Source organism: Pongo abelii, chromosome 7 (genome assembly GCF_028885655.2).
Source record: "Pongo abelii isolate AG06213 chromosome 7, NHGRI_mPonAbe1-v2.0_pri, whole genome shotgun sequence".
NCBI classification, from domain to species: domain Eukaryota; kingdom Metazoa; phylum Chordata; class Mammalia; order Primates; family Hominidae; genus Pongo; species Pongo abelii.
Window position 1 is genome coordinate 25367916 of NC_071992.2, and position 21152 is coordinate 25389067.

Below are 21152 nucleotides of genomic sequence, written 5' to 3' on the forward strand. Positions count from 1 at the left end.
GCAGCTACCAAAACTAGGGAAACAGTGCTCTTGGCCCTGACGCCTCTATTGACCTCTACCCATGCTCACATTACTGCATCTCAAATCCCTAAGAGCTGCTTGGGATGCTGATCACGGTGAGGGCAGAGAGTAGGCTCAGCCTCTTCAGGGTCTTCCCCACCCTTTCATATCTCAGGATCCAGCTTTCCTTATGAGAAGCCTTGTCTAGATAAAGCAGGGAGGCCCTGGTGCCTAGAAGTTGATCAACCCAAGTCATCTTAAGCCCTGGAACATGCAATTTAGATGGACACTTCCAGAGGCAGACAGATCCCTCCCCTACTTTCTGATTTCTCCCTTTTCCCCCAGACGGGAGCAAAACAATATTAAAACAGCCTGGGTTACACTTTACTGAAGAGGCCAGCTTAGGACGACTTTAAGAACTAGGTGACCACAGTCTTAAGACAGGCAGGGGCAAGGCTGTAAGATTTTACTCTCAGCCAGTTCACACTCCTACTGTGAGATCAGGCCTCTACAGACCTTATGGGCGTATCAAACCCAAAGAAAATTTCCTGGAGGTGCCTACTCAGAGGGGCTCCCTCCTGGTCACTCCTTATAGCCTTGCTCGGTCCAGGGCAGGGTAGGTTCGTCCTCTCGGTGAGAACAAGAGGAACACATTTAGCTCTGCATTATGTATTTAGGTTGAGAGAAACAATTTCGAATGAATGGGGGTCTCTCCAACAAAGCAGTCTAGAACGGGCCCCTGAGTTTTAAATTCAGGCCTTAGGAATGCCAAAGCTCGCTGAGCGATTCTGTTTGCAAACCCACCGGCCCCGGGGGCGGATTTCCCCCGAGACACTGTCACCCATGCCTCCAGCTCTGGGCAGACCCCACTGCGGCCCCTCCCCAATGACCTCCCCTGCCCCTCGCGGACCAGCCCATCCTCAAGATAGTACAACTTTCCGGGACACCCCACGTCTCCTCTCGCCCCCGTCCGGTTGCTTGGAAATATGCACGGGACGGTGACGTCACACAGGGAGGCGGGTCCCCACTGTCCCTCACACCAATGGCGCGGCGGCCGCCCGCCTCTCGGTTCCCGGCTATTGGTGTCTCGGGCCGCTGCGCTCCACCCCAGCCCGCCATGGCGTCAGGCGCCGCGGCCCCGGGGAGGTGGCTCCCACTTTAAGAAGTGAAGTTTTGCGCCCCTCCCCCTCCCTGCCCACCTCCTGCAGCCTCCTGCGCCCCGCCGAGCTGGCGGATGGAGCTGCGCAGCGGGAGCGTGGGCAGCCAGGCGGTGGCGCGGAGGATGGATGGGGACAGCCGAGATGGCGGCGGCGGCAAGGACGCCACCGGGTCGGAGGACTACGAGAACCTGCCGACCAGCGCCTCCGTGTCCACCCACATGACAGCCGGAGCGATGGCCGGGATCCTGGAGCACTCGGTCATGTACCCGGTGGACTCGGTGAAGGTGAGGCGCGGGGGGACTTCGGGGACGCAACGAGCGGAGGAGGAGCGCGCGCGCGCGCATTTGCATCCCGCGCGCCGGCAGCCTCGGGGCAGCGTCCCGAAACCGAGCTCTCCCCAGGACCGCGGCTGGCCGGGGTCTCCCCAGGAGCAGCTGCGCGCAGCCTGGGCGCCGCGCCTTCCGCCGACCCCGCGAGGGTGCCCAGTCCTCGCCTCGCACTGCCCGCTGCTCCAGCCGCGTGCCCGGCCCCGGTTGCTGGCGGCGCTGAGGCGGGGGAGGAGTGGCGAGCACCGCTGGCTTCGGCGGCGACTGGGCTCCCGGGGGACGCGATCGCTGAAGCTCTGCACAGTCTTACCACGCTGGCCGTTCGGGCTGGCTGGGGCCGCCCACACGTGCGCGGTTTCCGAGGGAGCTCCCCGCAGGGGAAGCCCTCACCACGCTGGAGCTGAGAAACGTGTGGCCCTGGCCCGGCCGCGCGCCCTCGGGACTTGGTGTGTGGCTGCTGCTTCCCGGGTTATTTCGGGAACTTGGGGCCGGCAAGACTTCTCTCGACTAGTGGCAGCTCTTTACTGGTTCGACAGCGGCCGGTGGGATCCCCTTTCTGAGGGTTCCTGCACTTCTTCCCCCGACTTTGGGTCGCCGAGCCGCCGGGAGGCAATGACGTTTGCCTTCTCCTTTTGCTTACCGGGAGGTGGGTGGGCTTGTGCCTTACAGCCCTTGCTGTGGATTGTGTGAGAGGCACTCGGTTTCCTTTAAACCGTCTGTCACTTGCCCCGGTAGTTTTAACTGCATCTCTGTAAAGAGGCAGCGTTAGTAGGTGCATTTTGCCTGGTAGACTGAGAGCTGCCCTCTGTCAGCCTGCCCAGAACACCCCAGGGCCAGGATAGAGTGGTGCAGGAAGTAATGCCAGTATTGACTGTTACACGTTGCACTTTTATAGGCATACCTCATCTAATTCATGCAACAGCCCTGGGGGTTAACAGATGAAGAAACTGAGGCGCAGAGAGGCGAACCGATTACCTTGCCCAGGCTTGTACACCACCTCCTGTCCTCTGGCTGCAGCTGCAGTGTGCTTTGAGGGATTCGGAGGCCTCTCTAGGTGGCAATTATTTTGCAAGGCATCCCCAGCAGCTTTATCTTGTTGCTGATGCTGGTCCTGCATGAGCAGGTATGAAGGCCAGAAAGTATAGCTCAGAGGGTTTTCCCGGCTCTGGGGAGCTCGCTTGGAGCCAGCAGTCAGTGTCTGGCCAGGCAGAAGTCCAGTGAGGAAAGACATGGGCTTCCAAGGTGCTGCTGGACCTAAGCCTGAGCCATCACCCATCTGTCCTTCCAGTGTCCCAGTGGGGAGTTAGAGGAATGGTTCTCATCTCCAGGAAAGACACTGGACTGATACCAGGTGGCATTTGTATGGGAAAGAATCCCTCAAATGTAATAAAATTCTCTATGATTGAAGCTGTTGTCTCAACTGCCCTGGGCAGAGCCTGGGGAAAGTTAGGAGCAGGGAGGTGTTATTTGAGCAGGCCTTAGTCCTGCTGGTGTCTTGAGATGAATGTTCTATTCGGGAACCCCACGGTGAGTTCACTTCAGAGCATCATTTTAGCTAATTTTTAGGATTAGAAATAATTAGTTGTGCCTTCTGAGCACCCTTTGACACTCTCAAGAGGCGTTTCTCACATGTTTAAATTGTGTGATCTGTGTTTAGTTTCTCCCTGCCCCATAGATGTTGATATGTTTTGGTTCAGATGTCACCTGTGTACTTAGTATTACTTTCCATAGCAGTTTTCACCTGTGGACAGGTTAACGTGGTGTGAATGGTAGAAGGAGCCGGTCTGGTTTTCCTAGACAAGTCTGTAAAACAAGGCGTGGGTTAGCTAATCAGTGAAGTCTTCTAGGTTCTGGGATTATAACTGACCCTTAGGGGCCCTTCCATGCTGAAGTGTGCAGGGTCGGTTTTGAGGCTGCCACTGGGTGCCAAGGTCTGCCAACATCAGCACAGTTGTCTCTCCAGCATGAGGAGTCAGGGGTGCATCCTCCATCATGGAAAGGCTTGGGGGAGACCACACCTGTGTTCCTCTTAAGTATTTTGGATGATGGCAAAGACCGGGAGTAACTGAGTCAAGAGACCTGGGTTGGGCTTCAAGCCCTGCTCTCACTTGCTTCATGCCTTGGGCACTGTTCTTTGCCTTAGTTTTGTCACCATAAAGTGGGGACAGTGGACCTGCTCAGTCCCTCTCCACATTTTTAACCTATGCCCCGTTTCTCTGAACACACAACACCCATCGTCCTCTTTTATGTTACTTGAAATATCAAAAGAATTATTACAGCTGAAAACAAATCTATGTAAATCGGATCTTGAAAGAGAGAAAGCTTTCTCCAATTTTGAAAGGCACCATTTTTAACTCCGATCTTGTAATGACAAATAAGAATGTTGAATCGGCTGGCTTTTTTATATCCTAGGTAATGTGGACTGTGGAACTCTGTGCTGGTCACTTTCAACCCTGAACCTGATGCTACTTATTTTGCAGTTCTAACTGCAAAGTTGGCCTGGTGGATGCTTCCCATTACAATACTAAATTTGCTTCTTCATGAGGTCACACCTCACATCCCTAGTGTCACTTTAATAACTAGTGTTTTTTACATGGTGGGCTGTGACCCATTAGTGGGCTCTGCATTTAAAAATAAATAAATAAATAAAATAAGTTATTAGCGAGAGTGTAAAAATACGGGTGTGCCTGGCATGCAGTGGGAGAAATGTTGAAATTCTGTTTGGGTTGTGTGTGTGTCTCTGAGTGCATTTTACAGACGTGTAAAATGTACTTCTGGCTGGGAGTTCTGGTCAAACAAATATGAAAACCACTGAACCTGAGAAAATATCTCTGGAGCCCCAGCAGGCAACACTGAGATTATGAAATGGGTATTTGGAAGACCTTTGGCAATTTTCCTGCTGCTTCCTGTGTCGTCTTCTTTCCCTTGGTCCTCCCATGGTGGGATGTGAGCGCTCATTCATCCATAAAGGGCCAGTCTACTGGGACCTTTGGCTGCCCCTGCGATGACAGTGAGCAGCAAAGTGATACCCAGGGAGGGAGTATAGGGTCTCTGCAGGGCTCTCACCGGATGGTGGCAATGACTTACTCCTCTCTAGGCGGGGCCTGGTGGCAGGTTTTCCATGAGCCTCTTTCTGGTGTTCCAGAGTGGCAGGGGGCACTTGGGGTGGATACAAGAACCCCTGGTCTGGTCAGGAGAGCTCAAGACTTGAAGAGCATGCCAGGTGGGTGGAGGAGGAAATTCCAACCAGATTAGGCACACCACTCGGAGACCATGCCGAGTCCCGCCTGGGGAAAGCAGGGGCAGAAGGAAACAGGAAAGATTTGAAGCCAGGGGACTTCCGCTGACCCTTTCACAACCCTTCTTTTGCTTTGCTTGTTGGGGGAAACCCTGCCTGTGACTCTCCTAGGATGAGCCCTCCTTTCCAGGTTGGTGCACCACAGAGCATTCACTCTAGGAGCCTCCTGGCTGACCTTATGGCGTGCACAGCCAGCCTGCCCAGCTCAGCAGAGCATTACCTCAACTTGTGACTTTTCTCCTCTTCTGAGTTTTCTCCTGGCTGCAGGCGGACTGGTAGGAAGGGTGCTGGGGGGCAGTGCAGGCAGCTGCCAGAGTCCCCTCCCACCCACTTCATTGCTTTCCAAACAAAGTGCAATTCGGTCCATGCCATTCAGCTTCAGAAGGGCGTGAAATCCCAAATTGCTCTAGTTCCTGGGACAAAATTATAATGATTTTTCTCTCTCCCTTCTTGTCTCCTCTCCCTCACATCCCCCTGCTCCCTTCTTTTCTGTCCTTTGATGAGAGGCGATTTTCTTAAAAGGTGAGTTCGGAGCGAGGAATCCAAAAAGCGGTATTCGTGAGCCGCAGTCCTGTTCATTGTTTCATGAACCCCCAGGCAGCCATGGCCTGCACCCCTCAGGCCTACCCTGAGGAGGGTGAGAACCTCATCCACTTTTCTCTGCCCTAAATTGGGGAGTGGCAGGCTGGAGCGTGGTTTGAGGGCCAGGCTGGGGTGTGGTTTGGAGGCGGGTGCCCAGGAGTACTGTGAACAGCAAAGGGGGCCTCAGCTTTTTAGTAGGGAGAGTTATTTGGGGTTGCATGGGAGGATTTAATCAGCTGCTTTGCGTAAACTATACAGGGGTGTGCACCTGGGGTGGGGGATGTGTGTATCACCTGGAAGGGAGGAATGTGCTTCCCAAACCTTTTCCTGGCTTCCACTTGGGCACATTTCAGCTGCATGTGGCCATCTCATTGAAGATGAGTTTTGTCCTGTCTTGCAGCAGTGACCAGTCTTGGGGAACCAGTCCCACTTTCTCTGTTTTTCAGTCTTGGGCTTCTGACTCTCTCTGACTTCAGGGGTTTCCTTCCTCTGACTCATCGGATGAACTCACCTGCTGGCGTGGAAGCCTTCAGCATCTTTCTTGAACCCCAGAGCTTTCTGGCTCTTTTCGTGTCTCCACTAGTACAGAACCTTTTCTTGTCAAAGAATTTGTGTTTTTGTTTTTGTTTTTAATCCGAAATACCGGCTGTCATGTCCCATCCATGCTGGCCACAGACATACCCCTGTGATCATGGTGTTGGCTGGACCACGCCAGGAGGCATGGCTTTGCCACTCCCATGCACACCTTGAATGTTGTGTCTGGCGTTTGTCATAGGAGGGGTATATCCAATCTCTTTCTCTTTTTTTTTCTCCTTCTCTCTTTTTTTTTTTTTTTTTTGAGACACGGTCTCGGTCTGTCACCCAGATTGGAGAGTAGTGGTGTGATCGCAGCTCACTGCAGCCTTGACCTCCCAGGGCTTGAGTGATCCTCCCAGCTCAGCCTCCTGAGTAGCTGGGACTACAGGCACATGCCACCATGCCTGGCTAATTTTTTGTATTTTTTTTTTTTTGTAGAGATGGGGGCCTCAATTTGTTGCCCAGACTGGTCTTGAACTCCTGAGCTCAAGCGATCCTCCCACCTTGGCCTTCCAAAGTGCTGGGATTACAGGCATGAATCACCATGCCCAGCCTCTTTCTTTTTGTTGAACTGGAAAGCTTCCCTAAAGTTCCCTCAACCTTCCCTCAAGTTCCTACTGAGATGGATTTCCCACCCTTAGAGAGAACTATCTTGGGGTTCAAATTCCAGTCTTTGACTTACTGGTTGGGCAGGACACTTAGCTTCTTCATGTCCTTACTTGTAAAATGGGGATCCTGATTTTCTTCCTGCTTTCTCTTTCTTGACCCAGCTTTCCATTGCTTCTTTCCCACTTCCCTCATTTTTCCAGTGGGCCTTGTGGAAGTTCCTTGTTAACAAACTCCCTTACATCTTCCCCTCTTTACCAAATGTTTCTTTCACTCCCCCCTCCTGATGGAAATCCAGCTCCTCTTGCTAAGGGTTGGGAGCATGGACCCTTGAGTCCAAATCCCTGGGACCGGGTCCCATTTCCCAGTTAGGTGTGACCTTGGGCAAGTTTCTTAACCTGTCTGTGCTGTTTCCCTATCTGTAAAAAGGAGAAGAGATGGTACCAATCTCCCAGGATGGTTGTGAGGGTTAAGCCCTCGCTGCACTTCACGTGCCTGGTACACGCACAGAACAGTTGATACTCTCTGTTGTCTGCTCTCATCTTTATCTTCATCATCATCAGCATGATTGCCATCACTTTCTCTCATTCCCTGAGGACTCTGGCATCTGATGCACAGACTTCACCTCCACAGATCCTGTCCTCACCCTGAAGATGGCCCCTCTTTGTCCCCACCCGACTCAAGTCCAAATCGCTCTATTCCTTACACCTCTGAGTCAATGGCCTTCACCTCCATGGTGCCTTGACCTAACTCAGAACCTTCCTGAGATCTTAAATCCAGATTATTATAGCCTGGACCCCAAGATTGACTGCTGCAGCTGCTGGGGCCTTTAGTTTCTCTGCCTTTGGTCCTTCCAACCCTGGCTTGCCCCACCTGGGTCCTGGACAGCCCATCTGTCCCTTGGGCGGCGAAGCCCTTCAGGGGACATTCACACTGCCTCCAATGCGCATGCTCCCTGGCCTCAGCTCCACATGTCTGGGCAGCTGCTTGCATCCTTCACAGGGGTCCTGTTGCCCCTCAGCTCCCCACCCTATTGTTGTCAGCCTCAGCCTGGCATCTTGCTTCCATGTCATAGGGAAACCAGGACCTCAATCAAACCCATCTTCCTGTCACTGTCCTTCCAAACTCTCTTGCCTTCCACCCCCACTGTAAGGGAACAGGTGTCTTCATTCCTTTAAGGTATATCAATGTGGCAGAGAAGGGAGATGTATACAAACCACCTTGACACCAGGATTTGAATACTGACTGCACACCTGGGCACATTACCTAACCTCTTTAAGCTCAGGTTCCTTCTCTGCAAAGTGGGGATATGAATACTGTATTAGTCTGTTTTCAAGCTGCTGATAAAGACATACCCGAGACTGCGTAATTTATACAGAAAGAGAGGTTTAATGGACTCACAGTTCCACGTGGCTGGGGAGGCCTCACAGTCATGGCGGAAGGCGAAATGCACATCTCACTTGGTAACAGACGAGAGAGGACAGAACCCAGTGAAAGGGGTTTTCCCCATATAAAATCATCAGATCTCGTGAGACTTATTCACTACCATGAGAACAGTGTGGGGGAAACCGCCCCCATGATTCAATTACCTCCCACCTAGTGCCTCCCATAACACGTGGGAATTATGGGAGCTACAATTCAAGGTGAGATTTGAGTGAGGACACAGCCAAACCATATCAAATACCAAGAGCTATTTTAAAGGGTTGTTGTAAGAATTAAATGAGGCAACATATGTAAAGTTCTTGCCGCAGTGCGTGGTGCGTACGTTGTCAATAAATGGTGATGGTATGTCATTTTTGTCCTCTCACCCTTGAGTGACTCAGTTCCAGGATCTTTAGCCTTCCTGCTCCATTGAGTTTTTCCCAAAAGTGTTTCTACAGATCCAAGCCCGTCCTGTCTTAAACAAACCCCAGACTTCTTACCTTGACCTCACATGCACCCCCAATATTTCTTCCCATAAACAAACTGTTGCCCCTTTTTTTCCTCCTTGAAACAACAAATGTTCTGAAAGAAGTGTTGACACTGGTCTCTACTTCCTCACTGCCACCTCTGCTTCCTGGCTTTTGCACTGCCCAGCCACTGCCTCATAGAGACTTCTGGCTACCCATCATCTTCCTGGCCAACCCTGCTGCCTCTGTCCCTGCCAGGGGCACCTCCGAGAGGTGGTTGGCCCTGCGATCCTCAGTTTTCCTCTTTGGGCATGGCTTTTCCTCAGGAATGTGCCCTTCCACCTCATTTCTCCCCAGCACACGTGCCTCAGTTTCCTCCTGGGACCTGATGGCTCCCAGATCACTATCTTGGGCCCAGACTTTCTGGAGCTGAATCTCCAGTTGCCTCGGAGCCTCCTCAGACTCAGTGTGGCCAGAATGGTGGTCCTGGCTTCCCCTCGGGCCTGCCCTTCTGCCTCCTTCTGCACCCTGGGATGATCGTCAGCTTTTCTCCCGCCGCTGCCCTGTATGCAGGGAAGGCCTGCCTGTGGCTGTATCTGTAATACTTCTTGAATGTGTTTCCTTCTCTCCCTCCCCACAGCTACTTACTGCCTTGGTTCAGGGACCTGGATGTCTCCTCTTCCTTGAGATCCCAGACTGCCCAAGTTAAAAGTGAGTTTAGGCCGAGCTCAGTGGCTCACGCCTGTAATCCCAATACCTTGAGAGGCCGAGGTGGGAGGATCACTTGAGGCCAGGAGTTGGAGACCAGACTGGGCAACATAGCGAGACCCAATATGTACAAAAAGTAAAAACATTAGCTTGGCACAGTAGCATGCGCCAGTGGTCTCAGCTCCTTGGGAGGCTGAGGTGGGGGGATTGCTTCAGCCTGGGAGGTCGAGGCTGTAGTGAGCTATGACTGGACCACCGCACTCCAGCCTGGGCAACAGAGCAAGACCATGTCTCAAAAAAAAAAAAAAAATGAGTTTACTTTCCCCTGCCTCACATTTCCCTATTGCCCATTTCTGCTTTGTTTTTCTCCCCAGCAGTTGTTACTTCTTAACACACACCATCGTTTATTTACATATTTTACTTATATTTATAATATTATTTGTATTGTTTATGGTCTGTCTTCCCTCATCAGAATGTAGGCTTCAAGTGGGCAGGGATGTATGCTCTTCTGTTCACCACTGTATTCCCATTGCCAAAAACACAGTAGGTGCTCGGTAAGTATTTGATGGAGGAGCTTCTGCAGTTCATTCTGCACTTCAGTTGTGGCTGGTCCTGCTCTTCAGCCTCCAAGCCCAGCAGCTTCCTGGTGGGCTGCAGTTTTCTCATTGGAAATAGAGAAGAGTAGCAGTGCCGATTCTGCCTCCCTTGCAGGTCTTTTTAGTGCATCTAGGTGGAAAATACAGGCAGGTTTGCAGGGAACACAGTTTTCAAAGTATAAAGCTCAGTGCAGGTGCTAGGTCATGGTGTTTATTGTCACACTGGGATCCTGCGGGAGAGGTAAGTTTAGCTGATTGGAGTGGAAGATCCAGCTCGTTCTTCATGGTGCCTGCCGCAGAGCCTGCAAGCCTGCAAGCCTGCAGAAAGACAGGGGGTAGCCACGTCTTTCTGCAGTTCACACCTGTGTCTCTCCCCACCTGATAATCCCTTAATACTTCTGTTTGCCTTGCATGTAAAGCCCGACCTTTGCATGGCAGGCACACAGACTGAAACTCTTTCCTCCTCCAGCCTTTCTTGGACTCATCCACAGAATGACAAAGAAGTATTCTGTGGATATTGGTTGAATGAAGGAAGGCACAGCTTTTTAAAAAAGATGAAAAAAAAAGTTATGAAAAGCTTTAAAACTTGCTATTGGCTGGGCAGGTGGCTCACACCTATAATCCCAGCACTTTGGGAGGCCTAGGTGGGCAGATCACCTGAGGTCAGGAGTTTGAGACCAGCTTGGCCAACATGGTAAAACCCCGTCTCTACTAAAAATACAAAAATTAGCTGGGCACAGTGGCGGGCACCTATAATCCCAGCTACTTGGGAGGCTGAGGCAGGAGAATCACTTGAACCTGGGAGGCGGAGGTTGCGGTGAGCTGAGATCGCGCCGTTGCACTCCAGCCTGGATAACAGAGCGAGACTTCATCTCAAAAAAAAAAAAAAAAAAAAAAAAAAAAAGAGAGAGAGAGAAACTTGCTATTAAACAAATTCCAGTTTTGATTTTTGTTTTGCATTGGTTTTGAATCCATGCATGTTATGGCCACAAAGACTTTCTTGGCTCCGTTGTCGCGCGCGTGTGTGTGTGTGTGTGTGTTTGTGTGTGTGGAGAACCCAGCAAGTAGCAGCTATACCCCGATGAGGCAATGTCTTCATTTGGCCCCTCATGTCATTCCATGTTTCCTGAGTGCCCTCTTGGCTAGGCACTGTGCTAGACACTGGGCTACAAAAATAAGAATGCCTGGTCCCCGTTCTCAAAGTAAGCATGCTTCCTATAATTAGACCCTGAGCTAAGGCGACAGAACCAGCTCCCTTTCAAGACAAGAGTCACCTGTCTTGATGGACTTTCAAATGGGCTGGGGAACAAGGTCTGGGGTCTATGGACTCTGGACTGCTCAAGCTGCTGCCGTCTTACAGGTCTACAGCCTACAGGGTAGCGTCGTTCTAGTTTCTTTGCTGGGCGCTCTGGAATTTGTTCCTTCTCCTGCAAGAGACAGTGGTCCTCAGTTGTGTTCCCTCCCCACCATCCTCACCCTCCCTCCCACGGTGGTTAGTCATTCTGGAGGCTCAAGTTGGCTCACAGAAGGTGCTCTTGAAAACATCCCCCACCCTCCTCGTAACCCCAGACAGTCAGGAAGGGCCGTTGTCGGGTACTAAGAGGTGTTATGGTTTCGCATTCGTGCTTTCTCTCTGAAGAGAAAACAAAACATGTTGAAATAGGGAGAAATCCCAGCAGCAGCTTGCTTGAAGCAAGGGTTGCATAACAGGTCTAGGAAACGTCTGGCCATGTGGGTCAAGTTGAGGGACTGCAGCCTTGTGTCACTGAGGGAACTTCTTCCGGGTCCACTGAGCCTCTGGATCCATCAGATCCATCCAGAGAGCCACTTGGAAGGCTCTGGGACCCTGAGGTCTGGCTGGCCACGTGGTCTGTGATGGCTGTGGCTGGTGAAAGAGAGACCCTGGCTGTTATTTAGCCAAGATTGTTTATTCCCTGGCATGGCCAGAAAGGGTGCATTTGAGACACTGCTGTGGGTGGGGGACCCGGAGGATGTTTGCGTGTCAGACTTACGCTGGTGTTGAGGCCCTAGAAAGGTCACTAAACTGGGGCGGGATGCAGGCCCCGTGAATTTAAGTCCTGGTCCTGCCATTAACCAGCTTGGAAACCTTGGGCTAATCATTTCTCTGGGCTGATTTTCTCCTTGTGAATCTAGACTAGTGTCATCTACTTCACCTTTTTGACAGGGCTGTTGGGAAGCTTAGGTGAGATAGATTTGTGAATGACTCTTGCAAACCTTAACACGCAAAGCTAATGACAGATTGTATCAGAGGCAATGTGCTTGATTATTAGAGCTGTTTAGGTTAACAGCACAACCTCTGGGGCCAGACTGCCTGGAGTGGCACCTGGTCAAGTTTCTGAAACCTCTCTCTGCCTTGTTTTTCTCATCTATAAGATGGGGCTAATAACTTTACCCATTTCAGTGTTGCTGTGAGAATTAATTGAGATGATACACCTAGAATGTTAAGGCACATGGCAAATGCTCCATTAATATCAGCTTCTCTTGTTATTTCTAAAAGTATTACTTGAATCCCTGGGTATGTTTGTGTATTGCTGTTGCAATTGTTAATTATATTATTTTTGTATTGTTAGCTTTTATTTGGTCATTTGATCCTCAGCTCTCCTTTGAAGGTAAGAAAAGGCAGGTGTTGTTTCTCATTTCATATTTGAGAAAACTGAACTTCAGAAAAATTACATGCCCTAGAACTCGGGCCTTTTTCTGCTCCAGAGCTAAAAGCGAGAGAAGAGAGGAAGGGAATTAGGCTGGAGCAAGCCAGTAGGATGTTGGATGCAGACTCAGATGTTAATGGCAGCAGAGCCCTTGAGCTGGATTCTAGAATATGAGAAAGGGCTGAGATTGATGATGGGGCCCAGCTGCATTGTTGGGACGGAGGAGCCAGAGTTGAGTCGAGGGAGTAACTCCAGGAAATCGTGGCACCCAGAAAGCGTGGCACAGAATGCAGGGCTCTAACGTATAGTTAGGAGTTCTTTGGGCAAATACTCCAGCAAGCAAGGAAAAAGGATGATGACATATGGTTATTGCCACAGGATATTTTTGGCTGCGTCTGGCTTCTCTCACTGGAACAAATTGCAGCTGCTGTGACACCTTCTCATTTCAGCAGTGAGACGAAGTTGCATTTAATCTAGTGTTTTGAATTCGGACTAGTCTTGAAGATTCCTTTCCAGATCACAGTATATGTATATAAGTGACTTACTGGGAAGAGCACTACATCATAGTTCTGTGGTCCACTAAGGCTGCAGTTTTCTTATCTGAAATAAGGAAGGGTAATGGTGCCCATCCTGCCTCCCGTGGCAGGTCCGCTTATGCATGTAGTGAGAAAATACAGGCAGCCTTGCAGGGAACACTGCTTTAAAAGCATAAAGCTCTGTGCAGGTGCTAGGTCATGGTATTTATTATCACACTGGGATCCTGTGGGAGGGGTAGGGTTAGCTCATTGGAATGGAAAATCCAGGCTCTCATTCCAGCACTAGGACTCAGTGCAGCTGCCTGGCCTTGGGCACTTAACCTCTCTCCTTACAGTGTCTCCCATCTGTTGAGCCAAGACAGGGTGGCTGTCTGCTGCCGTCCCTTTGGCTGGCTAATGAGGAAGAGCCAGTGCTGCTCAGAGCATGCTCATTTATTTCATGGTAATGTAGACAGGGGATAGTAGTGGCTGTGTGTAGCAGAAACCAGCAGGGTAGGACAGGATGAGCCCGCCTTCAGGGAGGTGTACCCAGGGCTGTTAGTTTGAGGACATCTGTGGGATTTTATATCCTTACTCTTATTTTCCAAGAAAGTCTGTCCCTTTGAGCACCAGGCAGATGAGTCTGGGGACACTGTGAGGAGGGGTCCCCCAGGAGCAGGAAGGTGACTAATGATCCCGGAAGAATGACTGTGTGTGTTTGCAGATGCCTGGGCTCTTCCCCACTTTGGCCTTTCCCGTCACTGTTTTCCTCACTTGCTTAAGAGGAGAAGGAGGTAACACACACAAGTGCCTTTGTCTCGGGGTCCCCAAGGTGCCCATCTTGAGGGTTTTGCGGGCGCCTTGCATTGCCCAAGGCCTGGCTTTAGAAGCAGAACATGGAGAGAGAGGTTGCAGCCTGCAGGAAGCTGGCCAGCCAGACCTGCTGGGCAGCAGGACCCGCAGGCACTGCTTCTGACTCACAGCGTGTCCTTGATGTGCAGTGCTCCCCTCCCCACTTTCTCTGCCCTCCTGTGGATCACGGGTGTCCTAGGGCTGTTTGGAGCCTGGATTAAAGTTGCTGAGTGGCCGGCTGATGATCAGATCCAGGGAGTCAGACCAGAGGTGGAGACATCTTTTCAAAGGCAAGAAGATGCTGCCAGTGCGTGTATATACATATGAGGACAGAAGGGGTAAACCCAGGGTGTGTCTTTAACTGAAGAGTCAAGAAAGCTGCTTTCCTTAGTCACCCGCCTCTGTGGTTCATTTGCTAAATGTTGGCTTGCATTAGCCTGATTCACAGTAATGTGGCTCCCTAGGAAGATTCAAATAGTATTTGTGAAAATGTAGCTTCATCCCCTGCCCTTGATTGAATGACTGAATTACAGTCAGCACCACATAACGATGTTTCGGTCAACTATGGACTCCATATGTGACGAGACAGTGATCCCATAGATTATAATGGAGCTGAAAAATTCCTATTACCTAGGGGCATCACAACGCACTGCATTTCACCCGTGTTTGGGATGATGCTGGTGTAAACCTACTATGCTGCCAGTCATGTAAAAGTATAGCACACACAATTAGTAGGTAATGCTTGCAAATAATAATGAAAGACTCTGCTACTGGTTTATGTATTTACTATGCTATACTTTTTGTCATTACTTTAGAGTGTACTTCTACTTTTTTTTTTTTTTTTGAGATGGAGTTTCACTCTTGTCGCGTAGGCTGGAGCGAAGTGGCACGATCTCGGCTCACTGCAACCTCCACCTCCTGGGTTCAAGCGATTCTCCTGCCTCAGCTTCCCAGAGTAGCTGAGATTACAGGCATGCACCGCCACGCACAGCTAATTTTGTATTTTTGGTAGAGACAGTGTTTCACCATGTTGGCCAGGCTGGTCACCAACTCCTGACCTTAGGTGACCTGCCCTCCTCAGCCTCCCAGAGTGTTGGGATTACAGGTGTGAGCCACCACCCCTGGCCTTTTTTTTTTTTTTTATGTTAACTGTAAAACAGCCTCAGGCAGGTCCTTCAGGAGGGATTCCAGAAGAAGGCATTGCGATCACAGGAGGTGCCAGCTGCACTGGGACAAGATGTGGAGGTGGAATATGGTGATATTGATGATCCTGACCCTCTGTAAGCCTAGGCTAATGTGTGTAAGAAAAAAGTTTAAAAAGTAAAAAAATAAAAAATGTTAAAAGGAAAAGCTTATAGAATAAGGATATAGAGAAAAAATATTTTTGTACAGCTGTACAATGTGTTTTGTATTTTAAGCCAAGTGTTATTACAAGAACCAAAAATCAAAAAATTGAAATTTATAAAATAAAAACATTACAGTAAGCTAAATGTAATTAATTAATTTTATTTATTTATTTTTTTTTAGAGACAGGGTCTTCCTTTGTCGCCTAGGCTGGAGTGCAGTGTTGAGATCATAGTTTACTGCAGCCTCGAACTCCTGAGTACAAGGAGTCCTCCCTCCTCAGCCTCCTGGGTAGCTGGGATTACAGGTGCGCACCACCACACAGCTAATTTTTAAATTGGTGTAGTGATGGAGTTTCGCAATGTTGGCCAGGTGGTCTTAAGCTCTTGGCCTCAAGCAGTCCTCCTGCCTCGACCTCCTAAAGTGCTAGGATTACAGGTATGAGTCACTATGCCCAACCTTGAAATTTAATTTATTATGGAAGAAAGCAAAAGTTTAAAAAATAAATTTAGTGTAGCCGAAGTGTACAGTGTTTATAAAGTCTACAGTAGTGCACAGGGATGTCCTAGGCCTTCACATTCCCTCACCACGACTCACTCAGACTCATGCAGAGCAACTTCCAGTTCCGCAAGCTCCATTCATGGTAGATGCCCTATACAGGGGTACCATTAAAAAAAATATTTTGGCTGGGTGTGGTGGCTCATGCCTGTAATCCCACCTCCTGGGTTCACGCCATTCTCCTGCCCCAGCTTCCCCAGTCGTTGGGACTACAGGCGCCCGCCACCACGCCCAGCTAATTTTTGTATTTTTAGTAGAGATGGGACTTCACTGTGTTAGCCAGTATGGTCTCCATCTCCTGACCTTGTTGTGATCTGCTTGCCTCGGCCTCCCAAGGTGCTGGGATTACAGGCGTGAGCCACCGCGCCCAGCAAAAAACAAACTTTTATATGGTATTTTCACTGTACTTTTTTTTTTTTTTTGAGATGGAGTTTCACTTTTGTTGCCCAGGCTGGAATGCAGTGGCACAATCTCGGCTCACCGCAACCTCTGTCTACTGGGTTCAAGCAATTCTCCTGCCTCAGCCTCCCGAGTAGCTGGGATTACAGGTGTGTGCCACCACGCCTGGCTAATTTTGTATTTTTAGTAGAGACGGGGTTTTACCATGTTGGCCAGGCTGGTCTCGAACTCCCAACCTCCCAAAGTGCTGGGATTATAGGCATGAGTCACCGTGCCCAGCCTTCACTGTACTTTTGCTATATTTAAATTCATTTAGATAACAAATACCATGGTATTCCAGTTGCCTGCAGTATTCAGTACAGTAGCATGCTCTACAGGTTTGTAGCCTAGGAGCAACAGGCTATAGCGTACAGCCTAGGTGTGCAGTAGCTATCCCCTTTCAGTTTGTGTAAGTACACTCTGTGATGTTCACACAAGGACGAAGTCGCCGAACAATGCATGTCTCAGAACATATCCCTATCATTTGTGATGTGTGACTGTAATTAAGGAATGGGGCCTATGGGGTATGACCATGAGTGCTGGGCACTAAGGAGACGGAGGCTTGACACAATCCAGGCATTCCCCATGGGAGCCCCTGTGTGGCAGGAAGGACAGATGTCCAATGAATCATTCCTTTCAGGAGTGATGAGCTCTGTCTTCAGGGATCCTGCACCTCATGGGGAGGAGTTGGGAAAGGCCCCCCGAGGAAGGAATATCTCAGTATCTCTATCTAGACCTGAAGGAGATGTGGATGTTACAACTAAACTGTATGATTCTCTCTGTCCCTGAGAACATCATGGCCTGTTTCCAAGGTGCCTGGCCATCCCCAGGGTGCCTGCATGCCGCTGACACTCTAATCTGGGGTTCTGCTCTGAGCTGAGAAAGTGTCTGTGGTTTGGGGTCATCAGGAGGCAGCTCTTCTCTCTGTTCTGAAATCTTAATTCGCTGTTTGACTGCCTGGTGGCTTTCAGAGAAGCCCAGCCTCCTCCCAGGTGGGAACTTTCACTGTCGAACTAAGGACCCAAGGAGGGTGGAAACAGGAGGAAGGAAGGCTAAGCGGTCACATCAGAGGCATTTCTGCTCATCGTTGAATCATAATAGGTGGCAGTAGTGGCTGGTGGAGCAGTGGCCAGGTAAGTTGCTAAAAATAAAACATGCTCATGTGACGTGTGCAGGTTTAGGGTTTGCCTGAGTGACCTTTCCTGGTCCAGGTCACAACTTGTAGGGCAAAGAGAGACTTGAGGATGGTGTAGGCGACAACTGTGCCTTCCAAAGGTCAGAGATGGACCTGGGATCTTGTAGTGCCAGGGCCTGCTCTGGAGGCTCAGATTCGTGTGTCACTTCTTGTCTCTTTTGAAAGGTAACTGGAGAGCTGGACACTTTCCTGTCCTCTCTCTTTCCTTGTAGCTTTCCTCTCTCAGAGGTGGCCTGCTATCAAATGCCAAGGGCACAGTCAGCTGGGCTTGGTAAAGGGCCTGAGATGAGAGCTTGGGGACTTTCCCGCTGGAGTCCATGATAGTCCAGGGTGTAGACAGAAGCTCTTGGATCTCGCAGCTTTGGAAACCAAGTCCTGTTTCTCCAACAGGCCAGTGCGGTGACAGGGGCACAGACCTGCTATCCTCTTTATTTGTGTGTCTACTGATTCCCTGGCACAGGGACTCTTTGTTACAAATCTCTTTGCTGGGTGCTTTGAAGGAGCACGTGTGTGGGCCTTTTTCAGGGTCGTTAGACAATGCCAAGCTGTCACTCAGAAGAAATGGTCAGGATAGAAGCATAGAAAATGCTCTGTGGAAATGTAGATGAGTGTTCTGGCTCACACCTGTAATCCCAGTTACTCAGGAGGCTGAGGCGGGTGGATTGCTGGCAGACAGCAGTTCGAGACCAGCCTCAGCAGCAGAGCAAGACCCTGCCTCTAAAAATAAAAATAAAAATAAAAAAATAGGCTGGGCGCGGTGGCTCACGTCTGTAATTCCAGCACTCTGTGAGGCCGAGACGGGCGGATCACGAGGTCAGGAGTTCTAGACCAGCCTGGCCAACATGGTGAAACCCCGTCTCTACTAAAAATACAAAAATTAGCTGGGTGTGGTAGCGGTTGCCTGTAATCTCAGCTACTTGAGAGGCTGAGGCGGGAGAATCACTTGAACCCAGGAGGCAGAGGTTGTATTGAGCTGAGATCGTGCCATTGCACTCCAGGCCGGGCAACAAGAGCAAGACTCTGTCTCAAGAAAAAAAAAGAAAAAAAAAATTGGCTTTGTGTGGTGGTGCACACCTGTAGTCCCAGCTACTCAGGAGGCTAAGGTGGGAAGATTGCTTGAGCCCAGGAGTTTGAGGTTGCAGTGAGCCGTGATCATGCTACTGTACTCTAGCCTGGGTGACAGAGCAAGATCCTGTCTCTAAAAAAATTAAAATAAATAAATAAAAGAACAGAAAATGCCCTGTGTGGGGAGAAGGGTTATCTGTGAAAGGAGTTAGAAACCTCAGGTGTATGTAAGTAAGACTGGAGATCTCTCTGTTAATGAAATTGTGCTTAAAATTTTTTTTTTCTTGACCCTTGGCTTCTCAGGCAATAACTGAATTTTAATGTGTGTGTGTGTGTGTGTATATATATATATATGTTTGTGTATATATATGTGTGTGTATATATGTATATATTTGGGCCAGGAAGGGTGAAGTGTTAAATTGCCTTACTTAGAAAATTAAGGTAGATTTGTATTTAGCCCTTAGAGCTTCAAAAATATCAGCTCAGAAATGACTTTTAATTGTGCAGGTGATAAAATCACAAGAAAAAAATTCATCTACAAGTTGGAATGACTCTTAGCTACTTATTTGTTTTTAAATTTTTTTTTTCAAATTTTGGAAGGAAGTAGAGAAGGAGTTAGAACTGTAATTTGCTATGGGGGTTGGGGTGCAGTGCGTATTAGTACAATGTTAGGTGGTGGCAGGTTCCGTTTATCCTTGGAATTAGCACTGCTCCCCCCACAGGCTTCTGGGAGCTGGGAGTGGGCTGGTTGGTGACGCTTTGCCTGACCTTGGATAAGAATTCTTGTTTTCAAATTCCCTTGAGGTCTCTTCCAAGAATCTTTTGCATTTTTTCTGATAAATCAATCATAAGGAAGTTTCTGAAATTCTCTTTCAGACCCTACAACCCACAAGTTACTGCAAAGTTGGGCTTCTTCCAGAAGTGAGTGACTTGAAATTGAAAACAGATTTTGGATCTCACCTGAGTAGCTTGAGTGTAAGGAGGGGACTGGGAGAGCCATGGAGAACATTTGTCAATCCAGAACCAGCCATTCATGGTGTTGCTTGACCGCCGGGCAGGGAAAGAAAGGACTAGAAGCAAGGCGAAAGGAGATCTTTCTGTAGATACACACATATGAGGCTTGGATTTGCATTTTAGGGTGAATTGTAATGAGCTTGAGATGACCAGGGGCCCACCAATCAAGCGACTCTGGGAAAAACACTTGTCTACATCTTAGTTTCTTTGTCTATAAAATGTCAAGATTGAACTAACACTACATGATTCTCTCAGGAACTCATCAGTTCTAAAATTTCCACTCCTTATTTTCACAGGGCAGTATAACTTTAACTCCCTGTTTCAACTTTGGATGTAAAGTATAGGTTCACAAGCACTTTTGCTTTGCAGCGGAAGCTAGGAAGACCCTGCTGTGGAATTTTGCAGGGGGCTGAGCAGTGGTGGGAAGGACCAGTGGCCCATGTACCATGTTGGGCCCCTGCATTCCAAGGTGCCTGCCTAGAAATAAATGATAGTTTATTTAACATACTTGAAACTTCCAACGACAACACTTCAAGACTGCAAATCATCCATCCGGGCAATTACAGAAATGCTGAATGGCCACAGCCCCACCCTGGAATCAAGGGGAGAAGTGTGGCAGATGCTTCTGGAAGGCTCTGTTTACAGCTCTCTGACTCCTTCCTGCCAGAACCTTTCACAAGTTCACTACCAGGAAGCTGAGTCATCCAGGGGTCAGCCGGCATGGCCAAGGTCACCCCGCTCTGCCAGCAGCACAGATGGGGTTAGCCCATCATTCCAGAGGAGCATCCGTGGGAATGATGGGGTTGGGGAGCTGGGGAGCGTCCCTGCAGCATCTCCCCGCCATGGTGTTTTGCACTTCCTGTAGATTTCGCAGTGAGAAACGGTCTCCTCTTATATTCACTTCATTTCTTCTCTCTTTCTTTCTTATTTTTTGAGATGGAGTCTCTCTCTGTCACCAGGCTGGACTGCAGTGGCGCGATCTCGGTTCACTGCAACCTCTGCCTCCCGGGTTCAAGCGATTCTCCTGCCTCAGCCTCCTGAGTAGCTGGGACTACAGGCACGTGCCACCACGCCCAGCTAATTTTTTGTATTCTCAGTAGAGATGGGATTTCACCATGTTGGTCAGGATGGTCTCGATCTCCTGACCTTGTGATCCACCCGCCTCGGCCTCCCAAAGTGCTGGGATTACAGGCGTGAACCACCAAGCCCAGCCTTCTTTTTTTTTTTTTAGACTTGTTGCCCCCCCAGGCTGGAGTGCAGTGGCGCAATATCGGCTCACTGTAACCTTCCACCTCCTGGGTTCAAGCGATGCTACTGCCTCAGCCTCCCAAGTAGCAGGGATTGCAGGCATACACCACCACACCCGGCTGATTTTGTAGTTTTAGTAGAGACGGGGTTTCTCCATTGTTGGTCAGGCTGGTCTCAAATTCCCGACCTCAGGTGATCTGCCTGCCTCAGCCTCCTAAAGTGCTGGGATTACAGGCATGAGTCACTGCGCCTGGCCAAAGGCAAGAGATGAAGACCATATAGATGGAAACACAGCATTAAGGGTAAAACACCCTCCCTCTGCTCTTTCTGGTGTTCAGGGCCCAGCATGGGCTGTATGTCCTATACTTCATTTCAGGCTCATCTTCAGGTGACACCAGCCTTCTCGGAGCCTCTGTCCACATCCCACCTGTCACTACCTCTGCCCTAACTTCACCTTCAGTGGTCACTGCCAGGACCCCTCCCCAAATCTAAATGAGGTCCCCCTGCGTTTGT

General features: G+C 49.6%; 1 protein-coding gene across 5 annotated transcripts in view; it reads left to right on the forward strand.

Annotated features, from left to right (window-relative positions):
- Positions 1-1003: 1003 nt before the first annotated feature.
- The window catches only part of SLC25A37 (solute carrier family 25 member 37), a 46494-nt gene continuing 26345 nt past the window's right edge, over positions 1004-21152 (forward strand). Inside the window, exons 1-2 of one of the 5 annotated variants that reach the window (XM_054561360.2) lie at positions 1321-1444; positions 9078-9148. Coding sequence is in view for 2 of the 5 variants with exons in the window: in XM_002818905.6 (XP_002818951.1) it covers positions 1235-1444 (210 nt within the window). In the remaining 3 variants the exon portion in view is untranslated. Of the gene's footprint in view, positions 1445-1553; positions 2610-9077; positions 9149-15304; positions 15429-16104; positions 16228-21152 lie in introns of those variants that run through there. The other 4 variants (XM_063726595.1, XM_054561358.2, XM_002818905.6 and 1 more) reach the window with 4 other exon arrangements.